The following is a 26,154-nucleotide window of genomic DNA, read 5'->3' as shown; positions in this document are numbered from 1 at the left end:
TACATTGTATTATTCTTGTTTTGTTTTTTATCACTATTTCTCTCCCTTATGGCTCTGGCTTTCTTCAATGTTGTGGAGAGAAGACCAGCGGGAAAGCTAAGTTTTACGAAGGTCTTGGTTATGTGTTGTAATTCTTCATTGAGGAATTCAGGGCTGCATATCCTGAGTGCTCGAAGATAAAATCCCATGACCACACCAGTCTTAGTCTTTTTGTCGTAAGCACTAAAATAATGTATGTAATCATCTTTGTGGGTGGGTTTTCTATACACCTTGAATTTTACAGAATTATTTTCCCTTATGATGACGGTATCCAGGAATGGTAGGGATCCGTTGACCTCGTGCTCTACAGTCAACAGAATTTTAGGGTGTACTTGGTTGAGTCTGGATAAGATGTCACTAATGTTGGTGTCTTTGTGGAGGACGAAAAGGCAATCATCCACTTGCTGTCGTTTGGGATGATGTTCATGTATTCTTCTTTTTCCAGTGTCTCTAAAAAGAGGCATGCGGCTACTGCACTTAAAGGTGACCCCATGGGTAAGCCTTCATGTTGGTGAAATGTCTTACCGTCGAAAGAAATCAAAGCACATTTGAAGCACATTTCAATTAGTTTTAAGTAGTCCTTCTTATTGATAGGAAGGTCGTCTCCGTTGATGTGAGGCAAGACTTTCTTAATAGCAGAGATAGCGTTTTGAATTAAGACATTCGTAAAGGACTTTGTACATCGAAGCTTGCAAGTATTCTGTCTTTGAAGTCTATTGATTGTAAATTATTGATTAAGTCAGACGAGTTCTTAAGATGTGCCCCACTGATTTTTCCGAGGGATGAAGATAAGGGCTTTGCAAGACGTTTGGCCAGTCTATGTGGGGCGCTGCCAATACCAGAGGCGATGGGTCTGAGGGGAATCTCTGGTTTGTGAGTCTTGGGAAGACCCTTCATTGTTGGTATTCTCGGGTTCTCCTCAAGAAGGTGTAGTAATCGTTTTCCTTTCTCTGTTTTCTTTAGTATCCTCCTCACTTCTTTGTTGAATTTAATGGTCTCATCCTTTGCTTGTTGTTCAGAAATTGGACTGTAGGTATCTGTGTCCGAAAGAAGAGCTTCCATTTTATTGTTGAAGTCTGACTTGTCCATGACAACGATACCGCCACCTTTATCTGCTTTAGTGACGACGATATTCTGGTTATTACGTAGTTCTTCAAGTGCTACCCGGAACCTTCTCGGGATGGCAGGAGGGTTGGATTTGGAGGCTAAGGTGTAGCACAAAAGAACTTCTTGCTTGAAACCGATGACATAGTAAATGACATGACAAATGGAATGACATAGTAAATGACATGACAAATGGAATGACATAGAAATGACAAAATGACAAATGGAATGACATAGGAAACCAACAACTTTTAAACAACCTGTCTTCTTACACCCTCACCCCTTCCCAGACTCAAGCTCTTTCCTTAGGCCTGAAGTTCAGCACCAACAACAATGACAAGAAACTCTCTGACTACATCATGAAAAACTACAACTGGAAAGAGGATGATATAGACATCGGTTTCCAACAAGGAGTTCTTTTGTGCTGCACCTTAGCCTCCAAATCCAACCCTCCTACCATCCCGAGAAGGTTCCGGATAGCACTTGAAGAACTACGTAATAACCAGAATATCGTCGTCACTAAAGCAGATAAAATGGCGGTATCGGTAAGAAAATTAGTGATCTTATCAAACCAAGGATAGAAAATAACAAATCCGAAAGTTTAGTTTATAAAATTCCATCTTCGGGGTGTGACAGTGCATATATAGGAGAAACTTACAGGGCATTAAGCACAAGATTACAAGAGCACAAAGCCGATGTCAAATACCACAGCAACACCAGTGCACTCGTGAACCACATAGATGAAGAAGGACATCTACCTAAATGGGATCAAGCGAGTATTCTGCATAATAATCTCAGCAAAAGGCAAAGGAAAATCGTAGAAGCTCTGTACATAGCCACCAACAAATGTACGAACAATAGAGTGGGTGATATAAAATTATCGGAGACAATAGCACGGCACGCAGCAAAAGAGTGGAAGAAAACGGGACGAATGATCACCAGAGGCATCCCACGGAGTGTCAGTACGATCAACGCACGAGAGTTAGAGCCTCCTTGAACTCAGACCTATCCTAGTTCATTACCCACACATTTTCTGCATTTATTGCCAGTATTTTCTGTTGTGTAATATTCTTTCTGAAGAAGCACCATAGTGCAAAACTAGTTAAAGAATAAACTCGTTCTATTTGTGTGTTTTCCCCTCTGCCTCCCTCATATATAGATATATGTATATACATATATATATACATATATATATATATATATATATATATATATATATATATATATATATATATGCTTAAGTAACCACTAGGAAAAGTAAACTAACGAAGCAGAGCGCTTTCGTATAATTACATCTTCAGTGCACTGAAGATGTAATTATACGAAAGCGCTCTGCTTCGTTAGTTTACTTTTCCTAGTGGTTACTTACGCATTTGTGAACACACGCTCCTAGTGTTTTTATTGCATATATATATATATATATATATATATATATATATATGTATATTGTATATATACATATATATATACACACACATATATATACATATATATATATATATATATATATATACATATATAATTTTATTGATTATTATTGTTATTTTATTTGTTATTATATATATATATATATACATATCCATACATATATATATATGTATATATATACATATGCATACATATATATATATGTATATATATATATGTATACATATATGCATATATATATATATATAGGTATATATATATATATATATATATATATATATATTTATATATATGTATATATATATGTGTGTGTGTGTGTGTGTGTGTGTGTGTGTGTGTGTGTGTGTGTGTGTGTGTGTGTGTGTGTGTGTGTGTGTGTGTGTGTGTGTGTGTGTGTGTGTGTGTTTCATCTGTTTGCTTTATTTTGTGTATATCTATTTTTTCATATTTTTTTTTTTTTTTTCAAGGAACTCTTATGGGGATCAACAATACTGCCGGATCCGTCATCGCCTCCTTCGCGCCCCTCGTCGTCGGCATCATTATCAGTGACGAGGTCAGTCCCAAGAGCCAGGCGTTTTTCAGCCTTGTCCCTCTCGATCTCGCTTGGACGAAAGATGGCCAAACCCTCAGATCTAATTTGGACAAACTTAAGTTTGAGAAAGAAATAAGCAAGAAATGGTTTATGAACAGAGTGGACTTGGTAGTCATGTAGTGAGCTCTGAAACTATTGGTTGTCTTAAGAGAAGATGAGATAACTTTGTTGATAGGAATAACGGGTGGTTAATGGACATCGAACTTTCTAGTATACGCCTTATGGTCTCTTGCAATATTCTCCATTCTTATGTTCTTACGTCACAAGACTGTCAGGTGCATTAGACACAGACTCTATTCCCTGGCAAGTCTTCGGGAAGTGTCTTTTTGTCGTCTTAAAAGAAGGTATGAAACATCTCGCTTGAGTAAGACCCCCTTCCCCCCAAGTCCAAGGTAGGATCAAGCTTCATCGTATTCTTGAAGGCACTGTCTGAAACACCATTCCACCTGTTGATCCCAAAGTCTGTGGGACTGCGTATTCCCCGTCCCCCCTCCATCTCTACCTCCTCCCTTCACGTCCACATCCCCCTCCACGCCCACCTCCCCTCTTTATCTCCCCCCTCCACATCCAACTTCCCCCTTCTACCTTGCCCTCCACGGCCACCTCTACCTCCACCCCTCCACCTCTCCCTCGACGTCTACTTCCCTGTCCACGGCCACCTCCCCTTCCACCTCCCCACTCCACGTCCACCTCCCTCTCCAACTCCTCCCTTCCACCTCCTCCCTCTACGTCCACCTCCACCTCCACCCCTCCACCTCCACCCCTCCACCTCCACCCCTCCACCTCCACCCCTCCACCTCCACCCCTCCACCTCCACCCCTCCACCTCCTTTGTTGAATATCAGTACCAGTTAATCATAAGTAAAATACAGCTAATTAATTGCGCTAATCACATTGGTTTCAGACTACAACCATGGGATGGACAAGGACTTTATATGTTGTGTAGAAATGGCTGGCCTTCGGCCTTATATTACTATTGTGTAGGTTAAGTCCATATTACGCCGGTACTACAAACATTTGTGTCATCATGAAAGCACAACCTAAGCCCTGCCGAGCCATGTTTCGGTCAGTCTAGGTCCTTTGCTAATGTAGCCATTTTTTTTTTTTTTTCTTGTTTTCTATTTCTTTCTTTCTGTTTTTCTGCGTTCTTTCTTTCTTTCTGTATTTTTTTCTGTTTGCTTTTTCTGGGGTTTTTTGTTTTTTATTTCTGGTTAATGTTCCTGTATTTCCTGTATTTTTCTGCTTAATGTTCCTGTATTTGTTTTAGTAGTCATAGAAGTAATAGTATATACGCTCGTCTGGCAGAAACAATAATCAAAGATCAACATTGTTGCGTGGATGAGATGTAGACTATCATTCTCATTCTTAAGATCAGCTCTTCTATGCATGAGAGGTACCAGGTCCCCAGACACTAAATCAGCACACATACAGGACCTCGATTTTGAGCAGGCTGTAGTAGAAGTAGGATAAATAAACATATGTATTAGGTTTCATTAAAATGGAATAATACAAAATATAAAAGAGTAGACGATTACAGTCATTGGCAAGAGAGGGACTAATGAACTGTGTCTGTGGGAGGCAGATCCTGACTACTTTCACCACACAGTTCAACGAGGATAGAGTTCGTTGAAAAGAATGTAGTAGCAGTTGCAGCAGTTATTGTAATAGTTGTATATTTATTTATCTTCTTCATGTCGTTTTGTTTTATTCAGTTCTATCTTATTCTGCTTTCTTTTGTTGATTTTTTCATTCATTTCTATTTAATTTCATTTCATGTTAATACCATTTTATTTCGTTTTATTTCATTTCATATTATCTAATTACATTTCAGTTCACTGGTTTTATCTTATATGATTTTATCTTATCTTATTTTGTTTCATTTATATTTTCTCTTCTCGTTTCCTCTCTTCTTTCATTTTATTCTCATGTTTATTTGATTTCATCTCATTTCATTGTATTCTATTTTGCCTTATTTAATTCCATTTAGCTTTAACATTTCTAGTTTATTTTCTCTATTTCGTTTTAATTTAATTTTCTTTCATTTATCTATTGTAATTTTTACTTATCTATTATTATATTTTATCTACTTGAATGTTTTTCTATTTATTAATCTATTTATGTATATACTTATGGATTTACTTATTTATTTGTTTATTTATTTATCTATTTATAATTTATAATTTATTAATTTCTTTATTTATTTACTGACTTGTATATCCATATATATATATATATATATATACATATATATATATATGTATATATATATATATATATATATATATATATATGTGTGTGTGTGTGTGTGTGTGTGTGTGTGTGTGTGTGTGTGTGTGTGTGTGTGTGTGTGTGTGTGTGTGTGTGTGTGTGTGTGTGTGTGTGTGTGTGTGTGTGTGTGTGTGTGTGTGTGTGTGTGTGTGTATTTACCTAGTTGTATTTTGCGGGAAGGGGAGCTATGCTCGTGATGTCCCGCCTTTGTATCTTGCAGTGTCTAGTTTGTTTTTAAACTCATGAATGGTTTTTGCGCATACTATTCCATTGTCCAGTTTGTTCCAAGTGTCCAAAACTCTATGAGGAAAACTGTTTTTCTTCAGTTCTCTTCTATAGCTATGTTTTTTTTTATTTTCTTTCCATGTCCTCTTGTGTTTCTTTTGTCCCAGTTAAGTAAGTTCTCTCTATCGAGTACCTCTGTGCCTTTCATGATTCTGTAGATGGTCAATAGGTCACCTCTCTCTCTTCTTTGCTCCAGTGTTGGTAACTCCAGTTTAGCCAATCTCTCCTCGTATGATAGGTTTGCAAGTGCAGGTGCCATTTTTGTAGCTGCTCTTTGGATTCTTTCTATTTTCTTTATATTCTTTTTGGTACTGGGGGACCACAATGTCGCTGCATACTCTAATCTAGGCCTTATCAATGTAACCAATATTTTTTTCATCATGTCTTCGTCCAAGTATGTAAACGCCACTTTTATTGATCTTAGCAAGTTGTAAGTCTCCCCGACAATTTTGTTAATCTGTATATCATAGGACAAGTCGTTCGTGATAATTACTCCCAAATCTTTTTCGGATCCTACTTTCTTTACTTCTTTGGTTCCAATTGTATATTTTCCTGATATTCTGTTTTTGCTTTTTCCAAACTCCATTATGCTACACTTCTTAGTATTAAAGTCCACTTCCCATTTCTGACTCCAGTTCCATACCCTATTTAGGTCTTCTTGCAGTGCTTCACAGTCCTCATCAGTTTCTATTTTCCTTAGCAGTTTGGCGTCATCGGCAAAGAAGCTCATGTAGCAGTTCACGTCCTCATCCATGTCATTCATATAGATAGCAAACATTATTGGTGCCAGCACAGATCCTTGCGGTACTCCACTGATCACCTCTTTCCAATCTGAATATTTTTCTCTGAGCACTACTCTCATCTTTCTACCAGTCAGAAAGTCCTCTATCCATTTTAGTAGGTTTCCCTGTATTCCTCCTATGTGTTCCAGTTTTTTTAGTAGTTTTCTGTGTGGTACTTTGTCAAAGGCTTTTTGCAAGTCTAGGAATGCACAATCAGCCCATCCATTTCTTTCTTGCACTATGTCTATTAGTCTTGAGTAAAAGCATATTAAGTTTGTGGAGCATGATCTTCCTTGTCTGAATCCGAATTGTCTTGGGTTTAATATGTCATTGTCTTCCAGATGTTTTACCCATCTATTCTTGATTATTTTTTCACAAATTTTGGCTATGGTGCTTGTTAGTGATACTGGCCTATAGTTGGTGGGTTCTTCTTTGTTTCCTCCTTTGTGTATTGGTACAATGTTAGCGTTTTTCCAGTCCTCGGGTATCTTTCCTTCTTTGAGTGAGCTGTTTATTAAGATGTGTATTTTGTCTGTTAGTTCTTCTTTGCACTCCTTTAGAATCCAATTTGCAATACCGTCCGGGCCATGTGATTTTCTGACATCCAGCTTTGATAAATGTTCTGATATTTCCTTTAGTGATGCTGTAAACTCATTCATGAGGGGAGATTTCTTGTTTTTATCTATGTCACAATTTGGTATTTTCTCTCTGGTGAAAACAGATTTAAAGTGATTGTTCATGACTTCGGCCATCTCTAAATCTTCTGTGTATTCTATGTTTCCTTGGCATAGTTTCACCAATTCCTGTCTGTTTGTTTTTAAGTTTACCATTCACATACCGATAGAATAGTTTGGGTTGCTCTTTGCATTTGTCTATAATATCCTTCTCATGGTTCCTTTTCTCCTCTCTTCTCACATTAACATACTCATTTCTATAGTTAACATAAATTTGCCATTTGCTTTGTTTTTTGTCTTTTCTCCACTTTTTCCAAGCTTTGTCCCTTCTGTCTTTTGCCTCACTGCATCTTTTGTTGAACCAACATTTAATGTACTCTCTCTCTCGCTTTTGTCTTGGTACATGCCTGTTTACCCCTTCATTGTAGTTTTCCATCAATATATTCCATTTCTCTTCCACTGTTGTTTCTTCCCTATAAAATTTTTGCCAGTTTGCATTCTGGAAGAATATCTTTAGTTTTGGAAAGTCTGTTTTGTTGTACCTCAGTCTTCCTGTCCTATGCTTGACGTTCCTCTCTATGTCTATTTCTTCCTAGAGTCTAGGTTCGATGAGTACATGGTCACTCTTTCCACTGGGGGTCTCATACTGGACTTTATGCACTATTTCAGGCTCTGTTGTAAATATTAGATCTAGTTTCGATGGCTCTTCATTATTTCTGTACCTTGTGTTTTCACGGACCCATTGGGTCATTGTGTACTCCATGGTCATATCTAGCAGTACATTGCTCCACGAGTCATCTCTCCTTGCACTGTCATGCTGTAAAAAAAAAAATCTTTAAAATTGAAGTCCCCCATAAATACCAGATTACCCTTACCCATTATTATCTCATTGAGTGATTTACTTGTATCATCTAGCATTTTAGTATGTTCGATTTCTTTCCAAGCGCTTGTTTTTGGAGGCACATAAGTCACCACAAACTTTCTACTTTTCATATTCTTGCCTTCGACTTTTATCATGATCAATTCAGCATTACCTTTGCCCTCTGCAATTTTTGTCACCTTTAGGTCTTTCTTGGCCAAGAACATGATTCCCCCTCCCTGTTTCTTGTCTCTGTTTTTTATCCAGTAGTTGTATAAACCTTGTCCGATAACAGTGGATGGTATTTCACCTCTTAGTTTAGTCTCTACAATTCCCATTATGTCTGGTTTTGCTTCTAACAGATAATCATTGAGTTCGTTCAGTCCCGAAATTAGTCCGTCAATGTTGGTATAGGCCACTTTTAATTTTCTTCCTTCTCCCTGGTTTCTTCTTCCCTTGTTTTGTTCGTTTTGAAGCGCCATTGTCTTAATCTCAAGTCTATTACTCTCCACTGGAATTCTTTGCATTCTGTCTCCGATCTTTTCAAGTTTTTTTCCTTTGCTTCTTCTCTTAGTGCCCTTTCTTTTTCTAATTCCTCAGTACTCATTTCTCTTTTTATCCATATCTTATTGTATTTTTCACTCTTTGCCAAGTTACCTACTTTTTCAAATATGTCTTCTACTACCACTTGTGACCTTAGTTTTATCTTTAGAGGTCGATTCCTATCCTTAGTATAGCGACCAATTCTGTAAGTCTCTTCTAGGTCTGTGCCTGAATCACTGTCTCCCCCCTGAATTTCATTAAGGATTTCTACTGCTGTCTCTTTTTCTTCTTTTTCTCTCATGTACCTCGCCAATCCTTGTTTTTCTTTAAGCCCATAAACCACAATACATTTCTTCCTATCTACTGTGTCCCTGACCCAATTTGCTTTTTCGTTAATCACTTGAATGATTGTGTCTTTTGCATTATCTTGCATTTGCTGCTTGACTATTTCTTTGAAAGCAATTTCTTTATTTTCAATATTTTCTTTCCACTTCTTAATTTCCTGGATACTGTCCCCACCTAAGTTTTCTTCGATCTTTTGTGTCAATTCTTGTAATTTGTTGTTCACTTCCTGCTTTAGATTTTCGCTATTGTTATTATCATTAGTTTTCTTCTTTTCATTATCATTCTTCAGTTCATTTATGTCTCTTTTCATTTCTTTAATTTCGTTTGTAAGATCCAAGTTAGTTTTTCTCAGGTCAGAAATTTCATGGTTAGCCTTAGTTAAACAATCAATTAAACCAATGACCTCTTTTCTTAAGTCCATGATTTCATTTTCCCACCGAGTCCTATTTTTGCTCATCTCTCTCTCTATCTCTAATAATCTACTTAAGTTCTTTCTTTCGTACTTACCAAACCCTAAGAAATCATTGTCGTAACACATGCTTTGTTGATTGTTTACATCGCGGTTCAGTGGATTGCCGCCAGATGGCTCTGATTCGCAACTGGCTTTCGAGTCGTTTTCATTCATTTTTGCTAATTTCGAGTTAATACAATTAACTAGCACTGCATAGATACCATTTCGGGCACTCACGTTCACTCCCCACCCCTACAGTACAAACCAGGTTTTCCTTTTTCGTCGTAAATCCTCTTCTTCTTGGTCGCGCGACGACAGCGACGACGAGCGGTGTGTGTGTGTGTGTGTGTGTGTGTGTGTGTGTGTGTGTGTGTGTGTGTGTGTGTGTGTGTGTGTGTGTGTGTGTGTGTGTGTGCGTGTGTGTGTGTGTGTGTGTGTGTGTGTGTGTGTGTGTGTGTGTGTGTGTGTGTGTGTGTGTGTGTGTGTGTGTGTGTGTGTGTGTGTGTGTGTGTGTGTGTGTGTGTGTGTGTGTGTGTGTGTGTGTGTGTGTGTGTGTGTGTGTGTGTTCAAAGGATTACAAAGGAGGAGCATGCCGACAGGAAAACTTTTGGTTCATAACTAGGTCGGATAAAAAGATTATAATAATGATAGATAAATAAATAAATAAATTTCTCACCTTTCTCACCCTACGTCTGGTGGGAATAATCCTGTCAGCGCCAGCTCTTCACTAGACTTCTCCATGCGTCTCTATCCTCGTAGGTCTCTTTGTCTTTCACTTCTTGTAAGTTTGTGTCTCTTCTTTCTAATGCTTCTTCAACACCTTTAGTCCATCTGGTCCTGGGTCTCCCTACTGGTCTTCTACCTGTGGGTACCCATTCCAGCATTTGTTTTGGGTACCCCCAATCTTCCATTCCCATAACGTGTCCAAACTACCTCATCTTCCACTCTTCTATTAAATCCAACACTGACATCACTCCTATTTCCTGTCTTATCCGCTCATTCCTTGACCTATTGCGTCTTGTCACTCCTCTTATTATCCTAAGGGCTCTCATTTCGGCTGCTTGAATGCGACATTTTAATTTGGTGTTTAGGGACCAGGCTTCACTGCCGTATGTTAACACCGGTCTTAACACTGAGACATAAATTGTCATCTTACATTGAAGTGGGATGATTTTTTCTTTTAATAGTGGGTACAAAATATTTAGGGTGTTGTTATATTTTGTAATCCTGCTGTTTATTTCAGTCTCCTGCTGGTTATTATCACTGAATTCTACTCCCAAATACTTAAAATGTTCGACCTGTTTTATTTGATGTCCATCAACTTCGATTCTTCCCTCAACTCGCCTTCTGTCGACACACATTACTTCCGTTTTTGTAACATTCATCTGCATCCTGTATTGTTTTAGCACATCATTCCATTTGTCCATTTCAGTTTGTAGATCTTCCCAACTGCTTGCAACTATAGCTATATCGTCAGCATACGCAAGCACCAGTGGGTTCATATTTCTCTTTCCTTCAATATACTTAATTATCCTATCCATGTACATTATAAACAATAATGGAGATAGCACTCCGCCTTGTCTTACTCCACACTTGACCCTAAACCACCTACCGTCTCTTTTCTCAGTCTTTACTCTACTTGCACTATTTTCATATAAACTCTTGACAGCTTTTATTAGACTCACTTGTACCTCGTATTCATCGTGTTCAATAGCTTGCCATAACTGATCTCTTGGTACTCTATCGAAAGCCTTTTGAAGGTCAATAAACCCAATGAATAAATAAATAGATAAATAAAAATTATAATAATATAAATAATGATACATAATATAAGTAAATAAATACGTAAAGTTAAATAATTAACAAACATGTAGTAAGTTATAATGAATTGACAGCTAAATGATAATCAGGGAAATAATAATAATCAGACAAGCAATAACAAACAAATAAATAAAATTAAATAAATGGTAGGCATTACAGCCTCTTGTTTAGGTGTTTATCTAAACGAATCTTAAAGCTTCGAACTGAACTACATTACACTGCCTCTGCAGAAGGTTTATTCCATTAATTAACTACACGGTTGGCGAAGTTGTCTCTACCCACTTCCAAATTAAGTCTATTTTCTGACAGTTTGAGACCATTATTTCTTGTCGGATTCTCATTTAATGTAAAAATTTGGTCACTTTTGAGTGTTGTCAATTTCCTTTAGAATCTTAAAGACCTGTATCAAGTCACCTCTGAGTCTACGCTTTTTTAGGGAAAAGAGATTCATATGTTTTAGTCGATTTTGGTATGATTTATTTTTTATATTTGGAATCAGTTTTGTGGCTCGCCGTTGTACTTTTCCCAATCTGTCAATGACTTTAATGATATTTGATGACCATACGGAAACAGTATATTTCAAATGTAGACGAACTAACTATATATATAACTTCTTAATGAGGGATGGACTTTTGAAGTCAAAAGATCGCGCAATCAGTCCTGGAATCTTATTTGTTTTCTCAGAGGCTGAAATGCACTACTTAGATAATTTGAGATCGTTATTGATCATTTCGCCGAGGTCCTTTTCACTATCCACTTTTGTTAACGGATTTCCAAGTAACTTGTAGTAATACTTACTGTTATATGTATACATATATATATATATGCATAAGAAGTCACATAAACTCGTGATTCTAGATATGTGGAAAAACCACCAAGGAAAAAGATAAACTGATGACCAAGCGCTTTCGTCTATTCAGACATCATGTACCCTGAGTATGTCTGAATAGACGAAAGCGCTTGGTTATCAGTTTATCTTTTCCCTTGGTGTTTTTTTCCGCACATATACATACATACATATATATATATATATATATATATATATATATATATATATACATATATATAATATATATATATATATATATATAAAAGATACAGCATAAAAGGACTCCTTATTTGAAACCGATGTCTATATCATCCTCATTCCAGTTGTAGTTTTTTCATGATGTAGCAATGAAAAAAAAAAACTCTCCGACTATATCATGAAAAACTACAACTGGAAAGAGGATGATATAGACATTGGTTTCAAACAAGGAGTCCTTTTATGCTGCACCTTAGCCTACAAGTCTAACCCTCCTGTCATCCCAAGAAGGTTCCGTATAGCGCTTGAAGAACTACGTAATAACCAGGATATTGTCGTCACTAAAGCAGATAAAGGTTGCGGAATCGTTATCATAGAGAAGTCAGACTACAACAGTAAAATGGAGGCTCTTCTCTCGGACACAGATACGTACAGTCCAATATCTGAACAACAAGAAAATGATGAGGCCATTAAATTCAACAAAGAAGTGAGGAAGATATTAAAGAAAACAGAGAGAGGAAAACGATTACTACACCTTCTTGAGGAGAACCCGAGAATACCAACAATGAGGGGTCTTCCCAAGACTCACAAACCAGAGATTCCCCTCAGAGCCATTACCTCTAGTATTGGCAGCGCCCCACATAGACTGGCCAAACGTCTTGCAAAGCCCTTGTCTTCATCCCTCGGAAAAATCAGTGGGATACATCTGACATAATCAACAAATTACAATCAATAGACTTCATAGACAAAATACTTGCGAGATTCGATGCATAAAATCTCTATACGAATGTCTTAATTCAAAACGCTATCTCCTCTATAAAGAAAGTCTTGCCTCACATCAACGGAGACGACCTTCCTATCAACAAGGACTACATAAAACTAATTGAAATGTGCTTCGGTTTCTTTCGACGGTAAGACATTTCACCAACATGAAGGCTTGCCCATGGGGTCCCCTTTAAGTGCAGTAGCCGCATGCCTCTTTTTAGAGACACTGGAAAAAGAAGAATACATGAACATCATCCCAAACGACAGCAAGTGGTACAGATACGTGGATGACTGCCTTCTCATCCTCCACAAAGACACCAACAGTAGTGACATCTTATCACATTTCAACCAAGTGCACCCTAAAATTCCGCTGACTGTAGAGCACGAGGTCAACGGATCCCTACCATTCCTGGATACCGTCATAATCAGGGAAAATAATTCTGTAAAATTCAAGGTGTATAGAAAACCCACCCACAAAGATGATTACATTGAATATTTAGTGCTTACGACAAAAAGACCAAGACTGGTGTAGTCATCGGATTTTACCTTCTAGCATTCAAAATATGCAGCCTTGAATTCCTCAATGACGAATTGCAGCATATAACCAAGACCTTCGTAAAACTTAGCTTTCCCACTGGTCTTCTCCCCGCAACCTTGAAGAAAGCCAGAGCCATAAGTGAGAGAAATAATGACAAAAACCAAAGCAAGAACAATACAATGTACAGCATAGGAGGAAAAGTGTTAGAATGGATTAGAGCTTGGATTAGTAACAGAAAACAGCGGGTCACCATAAATGGAGTAAAATCTAGATGGGGCAATGTTAATAGTGGGGTCTCCCAGGGCTCGGTTTTGGGTCCCTTGTTGTTCATTATGTACATAAACGATTTAGACGATGGGATATATAGTGATGTTGGTAAGTTTGCGGACGACACTAAAATAGGACGCCTAATTAGGTCAGGAGACGACGCAGAGATTATGCAGGATGATCTTAACAAATTGTTCACATGGTCAGTGAAATGGCAAATGAACTTCAATATCTCTAAATCTAGCGTGTTAAACATAGGGCTACACAATCCCGAAAATAGATGCAGCTTAGATAATACGCTTTTAGAGAAAACTGAATGCGAGAGACACTTGAGAGTTCTAGTGAGTTTGGACCATAAAACCAGGAAACGGTGCATTAGACCCAGGAATAAAGCAAACAGAGCATTAGGTTTCATTGCTAGGACGGTAACGAATAGAAGTGCAGAGGTAATTACTCTATCTAGCAATAGTTAGACCCATCCTTGACTATGCGGTACAGTTTTGGTCTCCATCCTACAGAATGGACATCAATTCACTAGAATCAGTACAGAGAAGAATGACCAAAATGATACATGGTCTCAGAAATTTGCCTTACGAAGAGAGGCTTGGGCACCTTAACTTACACTCTCTGGAAAGACGCAGAGTGACGGGGTGATCTTATAGACGTGTTCAACTGGATCAAAGGCTTTAACAAGGGTGATGCAAAAAAGGTCAACATATTAAAACAACAGGGCAGGACTCACAGGAATGGTTTTGACCTGGGCAGATTTAGAATTCAGTAGGAAATAGGCAAAAATTGGTTTACTAATAGGGTGGTCGACGAATGAAATAGACTTAGTAACCTTGTAGTAAGCGCTGAAGCTATCAGTTGTTTTAAGAAACGATTAGACAACTTTATGGATGAGGATGACAGGTGGTGATGGATACGGAGCTGCCTAGTGTAGACCTTATGGTCTCTTACAGTCTCCTTCATCCTTATGTTCTTATGTAATGAGAGGATATCACGATTGTGGACGCAACTGGGATACCACTTTCTTGATTTTTGGTATCTCTTTTCCAGGCGTCATGACCTTTAAGCTTCTGATGGGAACCACATTACCCGCAGAGGCAAAGATGTTCTCACAAACCTCATTGTGGGAGTTTGTAATGAACTAGTTCCTTTTTTGGGGGTAGAAACCCAGAGGTAAGGGGAAATAGAATGTACTGGGGAAAACAGAGTAGAGTATAGCATTAATGTAGAGCAATATGCCAGTATAAGACACAATATAATTTTAGGGTATAATGTCGGTAGAGAACGAAATGTTACATTAGGATGTAATGTCAATGGACAAAATGTCACGGTGGGATGTAATGATAGTGGAGGACAAAATATCGCGATGGGATATAATGATAGTGGAGGACAAAATATCACGGTAGGGTATAATGTCAGTGGAGGACAAAACGTTATTTTAAGAAGGGATGCCGGACATAATGTCAATGAAAGACAAAATATCACGATGGAATGTAATGACAGTGGAGGACAAAAGATCACGATGGGATGTAATGATCGTGGAGGATATAATGTCATTGGAGGACAAAATATAATTTTAGGAAGGGATGCCGGACAGAATGTCAATGAACGACGGGAGGCCGGTGTGAAACGCGGTGACGTAGGGGGACAAAATGTACAAAAGAGATCGGATGATCGTAAGCGACCAGATGTCCGTGATGGGGGAAATGTTAATTTTGATGAGAGAAATATTAATGAGGCATTGAATGTTAATGAAGGACCAAATATCAATATAGAACAAGGTGTCACTAAAAAACAAAATTATAATGTAAGGCATGGTATTGAAACTCAAAACGTGACAAAATGAAATAATTACGAGTTTCTTAAAACATGTACTTTAATGGTCGTAGTATTAGGAACAAATTCCAAAAAATACAAGGGTATGTCATAAGCAAAAATCTCGATATGATAGGAATAACAGAGACATGGTTAAATGGTAAAGAGTTTCAAGCTGAATCTAATATATGTCAATGAACGACGGGAGGCCGGTGTGAAACGCGGTGACGTAGGGGGACAAAATGTACAAAAGAGATCGGATGATCGTAAGCGACCAGATGTCCGTGATGGGGGAAATGTTAATTTTGGTGAGAGAAATATTAATGAGGCATTGAATGTTAATGAAGGACCAAATATCAATATAGAACAAGGTGTCACTAAAAAATAAAATTATAATGTAAGGCATGGTATTGAAACTCAAAACGTGACAAAATGAAATAATTACGAGTTTCTTCAAACATGTACTTTAATGGTCGTAGTATTAGGAACAAATTCCAAAAAATACAAGGGTATGTCATAAGCAAAAATCTCGATATGATAGGAATAACAGAGACATGGTTAAATGGTAAAGAGTTTCAAGCTGAATCTAATATATGTCAATGAACGACGGGAGGCCGGTGTGAAACGCGGTGACGTAGGGGGACAAAATGTACAAAAGAGATCGGATGATCGTAAGCGACCAGATGTCCGTGATGGGGGAAATGTTAATTTTGATGAGAGAAATATTAATGAGGCATTGAATGTTAATGAAGGACCAAATATCAATATAGAACAAGGTGTCACTAAAAAAATAAAATTATAATGTAAGGCATGGTATTGAAACTCAAAACGTGACAAAATGAAATAATTACGAGTTTCTTAAAACATGTACTTTGATGGTCGTAGTATTAGGAACAAATTCCAAAAAATACAAGGGTATGTCATAAGCAAAAATCTCGATATGATAGGAATAACAGAGACATGGTTAAATGGTAAAGAGTTTCAAGCTGAATCTTATATTGCTGTATACAAACAATTTCATCATGATAGAAACCACAAGAAAGGTGAGGGTGTTCTGTTGTACGCTAAAAACAATGTCCATGCCTGTGTTTTAGAGAAAGTAAAACAGGATACATATGATAGTTTGTGGGTAGAATTAACTCAAATAAATGGACAAAAAATTAATGTAGGTATGATATATAGGCCAAAAACATTATCATTAGCAGAAGACAAACTGTTTTTTCAAGAACTGTCTAGTTTCTGCAACCGAGACTTATTGTTATGGGTGATTTCAATTTTACTGGCATTGATTGATTTTCTCGGTGACAATTACTTAGTTCAGAATGTAAAAGAGCCCACAAAACATGGAAACTTATTCGATCTATCAATCACTAACCGCGAAAGCATAATAACTGATGTGGAAGTTGGTGAAACTGTTCCAAATAGCGATCACAACTTAGGTTCAAACTACTAAAAATTTTAGAATACATACTTGTGTTTCTTAAATATACGATTTCAGTAAAGCTCAGTTCATAGGACTATGCCAGGAGCTTTAGCTTACAGGTTGGGAGGCAATTTTAAGCGAAAGGCCTGTAGATCAGATGTGGGAAACATTTCAAAATAAGCTCACTAAGATGATTCATACTTACATTCCTTTTAAAGATAGAACCCCCAAATCAGGCTCGCCCAAAATGGCTCGACAAAGAAAATGAAAAAAGTATTGCTAAAAGGAGACAAGCTTATAAGAAATATAATTGCTCGGGTCCATCTAAGGACTATCAAAGGTATGTATTAATACAAAGATATTTAATAAATACAATGAAAAAAACAAAAATGACAATACGAAATGAATATCGCTGAAAAATTCAAAGAGGGTCCCAAAGAATTGTATAGTTACATTAGAGATAAAATTTTATTGGGAATTACATTGGTTCACTATTATCTGCTGACGGTCAATTTGAACATTGAAATGAAGGAATGTGTAATATTTTAAACTATTATTTTAGTTCAGTATTCGTAAACGAAACACCTCAAAGTGAACTCCAAACTAAAACCTGAGAAAAAACCTAGGGTAAACTTACTCACTACAGTAAATATAACAAAAGAAAAAAAATAAAAGGTATATAGAAAAACTCAAAGTTAATAAAACACCAGGGCCTGACGGTTGGCATCCAAGAATCTTAAAGGAAATGAAAAATGAGATTGTTGTTCCATTAGAAATTATTTTCAAGAAATCCATCATATCCGGAGATGTCCCAAAAGAAAATGGAAGCTAGCTAACGTTACTACCATATTCAAAAAAGGTGACAAAAAGAAATCAAATAACAACAGGCCTATAAGTTTGACTTCAATCGTAGGAACAATTATGGAAACTATCATCAGAGATGCTATCGAACATCGTTTAGAAAGTAACTGTTTGATAAATGATAGCCAGCATGGATTCAGACGGAAACGTTCTTTCGTGACTAACTTACTCGAATTCTACAACACAGTTATCTCGAATTATGACAAAAGAAACAATATAGATTTAATATATTTAGACTTTGCAAAAGCTTTTGATACCGTCCCACACGAAAGACTACTTACTACATTAGCTTCACACGGAATAAGTGGTAGCCTATTAAGTTGGACTAGTAATTGGTTGAATGATCGAAAACAGAGAGTTGTTTTAAATGAAAAAAAAAAAAACTTCTGGATGGAAAAATGTTACGAGTGGAGTTCCTCAGGGTTCCGTTCTTGGGTCACTTCTATTCGTAGTATATAGAGATGATATAGACGATGGACTAAAATCTACTATTTCCAAATTTGCTGATGATACACAATTGTGCGGAATGGCAACTTATCACTAAAAACCAATTAGCTATTCAAGAAGATTTAGATCAATTACATGCATGGTCTGAAAAGTGGTAAATGAAATTTAACACATGTAAATGCAAGGTTATGCACATAGGTAAAAATAACAGTAAGTACGATTACAAGATATTTGGAAATTCGTTAACAAAAGTGGGTAGTGAAAAAGATATCGGCGTAATTATCAGTAACGACCTCAAATCGTCCAAGCAGTGCATTTCAGCCTCTAAGAAACCAAATAAGATTCTAGGACTGATTGCGCGATCTTTTGACTTCAAAAGTCCGTCACTCATTAACAAGCTATATAAATCGTTAGTTCGTCTACATTTGGAATATGCTGTTTCTGTATGGTCACCGAATCTCATGAAGGACATTGGCAGATTGGAAAAATCATACAAAAATCGACTAAAACATATGAATCTCTTTTCCCTAAAAAAGCGTAGACGCAGGGGTGACTTGACACAGGTCTTTAAGATTCTAAAAGGAACTGACAACATGAAAAGTAACAACATTTTCACACTGAATGAGAATCAGACAAGAAACAACGGCCTCAAACTGTCCGGAAATAGATCTAATTTGGAAGTGGGTAGAAACACCTTCGCCAACCGTGTAGTTAATGAATGGAATAAACGTCCTGCAGAGGCAGTGCAAAGTAGTTCCGTTCGAAGCTTTGAGAATCATTTCGATAAACACCCAAGCAAGATGCTGTAATGATTATCATTTATTTTATATTATTTGTTTATTTGTTTTGTTATCATTTGTCTGCTTGTTTATAATTATTTGCATGATTCTCATTTATTATTAGTTATATGTCAATTTATTATTATTTACTATTTACCTGTTTGTGTATTATGTAATTATACCTATGCACTTATCTATGCATTTTATTCATTATTTACATTATTATAGTTTTTATTTATTTATTCATTTATTTATTGATCATTATTATGATTTTTTTGCATCCGACCTAGATATGGACCAAAAGGTCTACTGTCGGCATACTCCGTCTTCGTAATATATATATATATATATAAATATATATGTATATATATATATATATATGTATATACATATATGTATATGTATATATATATATATATATATATATATATATATATATATATATATATATACAATTTATTGTATCTATTTTTCATTCGTTTATTCTCTTATTTATTCATTTATTTATCTATGTATCTATTCATTTGAATATCTATTTTTATTTATTTATCTATTCATTTATTTATTTATGTATTTATTGATTTATTTGCGTGTTTGTTTATTCATTTACTAATTTGTTTACTTATTTATATATCTATTTGTTCTTTATCTTACTTTTCTATTCATATATTCATCTGTTTTTCCTTATGTCTCTCCAGCAAACGATCGAGCGTTGGCGCATTGTGTTCCTGAGCTGCCTGCCAATCTACATCGTGCCTCAGCTTTTCTTCGTCTGCTTCTCGAGCGGCGAGGTCCAGCCCTGGAACTTCCTCGGCCAGAGGGATATCGAGGAACCGCTGTCGGACCAGAACGAGAAGGAAGTCAAAGAGACCGGACCTTGCCATCAGGAAAAGCTCTGAAGTAATTTTAGGTCTGAAGTCGACTTCAGGAGCTTCTGACTGAAGTGGGGGAGATTATAATGACAACAGGGTACAATGGATTTTACACACACACACACACACACACACACACACACACACGCATACACACACACACACACACACACACACGCACACACACACACACACACACACACATATATATATATATACATATATATATATATATATATATATATATATATATATAAAAATATCTATATGAACACAAATATGTATATCTATATATATATATATATATATATATATATATAATATATATATATATACATATATATATTACAAAGGCGGAGCATGCCGACAGGAGACCTTTTTATTCATAATTAGGTCGGAAGCGACAAAAATTATAATAAATAGATAAATAAACAAAAAATATAATAATGTAAATGATAATGAATAAAATGAATAAATGCATAGGTATAGTTAAATAACAAACAAACAGGTAAAGAGTAAATAATAATAAATTAGCATATAGATAATGATAAATGTTAATAAACCAAATAATAATAAACAAACAGACAAATGATAACAAAACAAATAAACAAATAATATAAAATAAATGACAGTCATTACAGCATCTTCCTTATGTGTTTATTTAAATTATTCTCAAAGCTTCGGACTGAACTATATTGCACTGCCCCTGCAGGAAGCTTATTCCATTCATTAAGTACACGGTTCGCGAAGTTATTTCTACCCACCTCCAAATTAAATATATTTCCTGACAGTTTGAGATCATTATTTCTTGTCGGATTCTCATTCAGTGTGAAAAATTTGTCACTTTTGATGTTGTCAGTTCCCTTTAGAATCTTAAAAACCTGTATCAAGTCACCTCTAAGTGTACGCTTTTCAAGGGAAAACAGATGTTTTAGTCGATTTTCGTATGAATTATTTTTGATAATTGGAATCGGTTTTGTGGCTCACCGTTGTACTTTTTCCAATCCGTCGATGTCTTTAATGAGAGTCGGTAACTATACAGAAACAGCATATTCCAAATGTGGACGAACTAATGATTTATATAGCTTATTAATGAGAAATGGACTTTTGAAATCAAAAGATCGCGCAATCAGTCCTAGAATCTTATTTGCTCTTTTAAAGACTGAAATGCACTGATAATTATGCCGAAGTCCTTTTCACTATCCACTTTTGTTAACAAATTTCCAAATACCTTGTAATCGCACTTACAGTTATTTTTTACCTATGTGCATTACCATGCATTTACTTGTGTCAAATTTCATTAGCCCCTTTTCAGACAATATATATATATATATATACATACATATATATATATATATATATATATATATATATATATGCAATAAAAACACTAGGAGCGTGTGTTCACAAATGCGTAAGTAACCACTAGGAAAAGTAAACTAACGAAGCAGAGCGCTTTCGTATAATTACATCTTCAGTGCAGATACAAAGAAGGAATTATAAGATGAAGAAACAAGGTACAGAATATATGACATAGTGAATAGGGCATTCGGAGAGGTAGTGGAAGAAGTACACGTGACGGACGTTTGGGCCGTCCTGGTAGCCAACAAGTATGGGACGTTTGGGCCGTCCTGGTAACCAACAAGTATGGGACAACTGCTCATAATTTATATTACAATTCAAACAATTTTGAAATTTCATGAGAAATAAAACTATCTAATTTGTACAAACCTTGATGAAGATTAACATTTATCCCCTTACTAGATTTGATCAAACTGCATTCAATTAAATTTCTTTCTGTTATGTTGTTGTTGTATGTGATGACTTTAGCGTTATCCCAGTCAACTGGGTGGTTAAAATGGTTCATGTGGTTGAATATACCGCTAGATTGGTTTCCCTCTCTAACGTATTTCTTATGTTGATTGATTCGTGTTGTGAGTGTTTTAGCAGTCTGACCAACATAAAACTGATTACATGATTTGCAAGGTATTTTGTACACACACACCCTTTATTACTATTGACAGAATTATTTATGAGCAGTTGTCTTACAGCGTTCTTATTATTGAAAACTACATTAATGTTAAATTTACGTAATATATTTGGAATATTTTGCAGGTTCTCTTGGTACGGTAAAATTAGCAAGTTATTCATATTGAAAGTTTGAGTTGACCTAAGGTTGTAAAATGTCCTTTTAGCACGATTGTAAGCTTTGTCAAGAACATGTGTGGGGTATTGTAGCTTAGTACCAATGTCGTAAATACATCTTATTTCATCATCGATGTACTCTGGGCTGCAAATGCGTAGGGCCCTGAGGTATATCGACGAAAAAACAGATATCTTTACGCCATCAGGGTGTGAGGAATAATAATGTATATATGAACAAACATTGGTTGGTTTGCGATATACACTAAACTTCAACTCACTTTCACGGCGGCCGTGAAAGTGAGTTGATGGCGTAAAGATATCTGTTTTTTCGTCGATGTACCTTTGTACCCTGATGATGTCTTGAATAGACGAAAACGTTCGGTGTTCATTTCTTTTATTTTCTAAGTGGTTTCTGCTAATATATATATATATATATATATATATATATTAATATATATATAATGTATATATATATATTCATATATATGTGTGTGTGTGTGTGTGTGTGTGTGTGTGTGTGTGTGTGTGTGTGTGTGTGTGTGTGTGTGTGTGTGTGTGTGTGTGTGTGTGTGTGTGTGTGTGTGTGTGTGTGTGTGTGTGTGTGTGTGTGTGTGTGTGTGTGTGTGTGTGTACAACAGTGAATGGGTTTCGGTGATTAGAGATACATTTTAACAACCACAATACACTTTAATTCTAAGCCATTAACATCGAGAAACTCAATGGAGGGCACATGCAGAAATTGAAATTCGCTACTGCTGAGAACTCGAACTCAGCATTTACATGACAAGTGTCGTAGTAACTTATCAACTACGCTATCAAGAAAGATATAAGTTGAGTGCAACTTTTTCTTATATATTTGTATGCTCGAGTTACATACACATACATGAAATTTTGCGTTCAACTCATCTCCACTATGATAGTACAATTGGAAGTATACAAACGCGGAAAAGTATTTGTATAACACTGAATGGATTAGAGATACATTCTAACAACCACAATGCACTTTAATTCTAAGCTATCAGCATCGGGAGACCCAATGGAGGCCACGTGCAGAAATTGAAATGTGTATCTCTCTAGATAGCGTAGTTGGTAAGTTACTACGACATTTGTCATGGGAATGTTGAGTTAGAGTCCTCGGCAGTACCGCATTTTAATTTCTGCATGTGGCCTCCATTGTGTCTCCCGATGTTGATGGCTGAGAATTAAAGTGTATTGTGTTGTTAGAATGTATATATATATATATATATATATATATATATATGTGTGTGTGTGTGTGTGTGTGTGTGTGTGTGTGTGTGTGTGTGTGTGTGTGTGTGTGTGTGTGTGTGTGTGTATTCACTTGGTCTTTGGATCACGTGTTGGACTCGTGATCGACAGTTATTTCCCTCCCGGAAGAGAGCTCAGAGCTCGTAGGTCCGATCTATGGGTAATGCTATGACCTTTCACACACACACACCCCCAACTCCCCGCCCACGAGAGTCAGAGTAACGACCCGAAGTGCAGCAGTACCGAAATAATTTCGGCCCTGGGCAGGATTCGAACCAGGAGCTGCGGACCACTTTCGTGGCAGCTCAGCGTTCTACCAACTGCGCCACCGAGTCGTGTGTGTGTGTGTGTGTGTGTGTGTGTGTGTGTGTGTGTGTGTGTGTGTGTGTGTGTGTGTGTGTGTGTGTGTGTGTGTGTGTGTGTGTGTGTGTGTGTGTGTGTGTGTGTGTGTGTGTGTGTGTGTGTGTGTGTGTGTGTGTGTGTGTGTGTGTGTGTGTGTGTGAATAGAATCACCAGTGACGGTGTAGTCAATCAAATAATTCCGACAGTCGTACCCGGACGAAAGTCCACAAAGGAAACAAAGGATTACAAAGGTTCAGCCTTTTGGTCCATAAGTAGGTCGGATGCGAAAAAGATATATATGTAAATGATAAAGAAATAGATATATAAAAAACATATATAATACTATAAATAATAATAAATAAAAGATAATACATAGGTATAGTTAAATAATAAACAAACAGGTAAAGAGTAAATAATAATAAACTGACAGATAGATAATGTTAAATAGAAATCAAGCAAATAATAACAAACAAATAATCAAATAATATAAGATAAATGCCATTCATTACAGCATCTTGCTTAATTTTTTTTTTTTTCTAAATGAATCTTAAAGCTTCGAACTGAACTACATTGCATTGCCTCTGCAGGAAGTTTATTCCATTCATTAACTACACGGTTGGCGAAGTTGTTTCTACCCACTTCCAAATTAAATCTACTTCCTGACAGTTTGAGAACATTATTTCTTGTCGGATTCTCATTCAATGTAAGAATTTTGTCACTTTTGATGTTGTCAATCCCCTTTAGGACATTAAATACCTGTATCAAGTCACCTCTGAGTCTACGCTTTTTTTTAGGGAAAAGAGATTTATATGTTTTAGTCGATTTTGGTATGATTTATTTTTATATTTGGAATCAGTTTTGTGGCTCACCGTTGTCCTTTTTCCAATCTGTCAATGTCTTTAATGAGATTCGGTGACCATACAGAAACAGCATATTCCAAATGTAGATGAACTAACGATTTATATAGCTTGTTAATAAGACATGGACTTTTGAAGTAAAAAAAATCGCGCAATCAGTCCTAGAATCTTATTTGCTTTCTCAGAGGCTGAAATACACTACTTACATGATTTGAGATCGTTAAAGATAATCACCCCTAGATCCTTCTCACAATCCACTTTTGTTAACGAATTTCCAAATAATTTGTAATCGTACTTACTGTTATTTTTATCTATGTGTATAACCTTGCATTTACTTGTGTTAAATTTGATAAGGCACTTTTTAGACCATTGATGTAATTTATCTAAATCTTCTTGAATATCTAATTGATTTAAGTGATCCTTTGTCATTCCGTACAGTTTTATATCATCAGCAAACTTGGAAACAGTAGATTTTAATCCGTGGTCAGTATCATTTATATATAATATGAATAGAAGTGGCCCAAGAACGGAACCCTGAGGAACTCCACTCGTAACATTTTTCCATCCAGAAGTTTTGTCATTTAAAACAACTCTGTTTTCGATCATTCAACTAATTTCAAGTCCAACTTAATAGGCTACTACTTATTCCATGTGAAGCCAATTTAGTAAGTAGTCTTTCGTGGGGGACGGTATCAAAAACTTTTGCAAAATCTAAATATGTTAAATATATATTATTTCTTTTGTTATAATTCGAGATGATTGTGTTGTAGAATTAGATTAAATTATTCACGCAAGAACGTTTCCGTCTGAATCCATGCTGGCTATCATTTATCAAACAGTTACTTTCTAAACGATGTTCGATAGCATCTCTAATGATAGTTTCCAGCAATTTTCCTACGATTGAAGTCAAGGATATAGGCCTGTAGTTATTTTTTGTCACCTTCTTTGAATATTGGAGTGACGTTAGTTAGCCTCCATTCTCTTGGGACATCTCCGGATATGATGGATGTCTTGAAAATAATTTATAATGGAACAACAATCTCATTTTTCATTTCCTTTGAGATTCTTTGATGCCAATCGTAAGGCCCTGGTGTTTTATTAACTTTGAGTTTCTCTATACACCTTATAATTTGTTCTTTTATTATATTGAATGTAGTAATTTTACCCATAGACTTTTCACAGGTTTCAGTTTGAAGTTCACTTTGAGGTGCTTTGTTTACAAATACTGAGCTAAAATAGTTGTTTAAAATATTACACATTCCTTCGTTTGAATTCTCAAATTGACCGTCAGCAGATAATAGTTGGCCAATGTGATTCCTAATAACCTTTTTATCTCTAATGTAACTGTAGAATTATTTGGGATTCTCTTTTAATTTATCAGTGATATTCATTTCGTATTGTCGCTTTTGTTTTTTTATGGTCTTTTTTAAATATCTCTGTATTATCACATAACTTTGATAGTCGTTAGGTGCACCCGAGTACTTGTATTTCTTATAAGCATGTCTCTTTTTAGCAATACTTTTTTTTAGTTTATTTGTCAAGCCATTTCGGGCG

At 36.1% G+C, this 26,154-nt stretch overlaps 1 protein-coding gene across 2 annotated transcripts in view; it reads left to right on the top strand.

Moving 5' to 3' along the window:
* Window positions 1-20,161, top strand: part of LOC143025455 (putative transporter slc-17.2) — a 60,990-nt gene extending 40,829 nt beyond the window's left edge. For both annotated transcript variants that reach the window (XM_076185143.1, XM_076185144.1), the window contains 2 exons: window positions 3,039-3,124; window positions 19,817-20,161. In XM_076185143.1, the coding sequence (XP_076041258.1) occupies window positions 3,039-3,124; window positions 19,817-20,017 (287 nt within the window). In that variant the 3' untranslated portion in view covers window positions 20,018-20,161. The remainder of the gene's footprint in view (window positions 1-3,038; window positions 3,125-19,816) is intronic.
* Window positions 20,162-26,154: the final 5,993 nt, after the last annotated feature.

Source organism: Oratosquilla oratoria, chromosome 5 (genome assembly GCF_046742065.1).
Source record: "Oratosquilla oratoria isolate Oo_2021 chromosome 5, ASM4674206v1, whole genome shotgun sequence".
Classification (NCBI taxonomy): domain Eukaryota; kingdom Metazoa; phylum Arthropoda; class Malacostraca; order Stomatopoda; family Squillidae; genus Oratosquilla; species Oratosquilla oratoria.
This window is presented reverse-complemented; position numbering and strand designations above follow the sequence as displayed.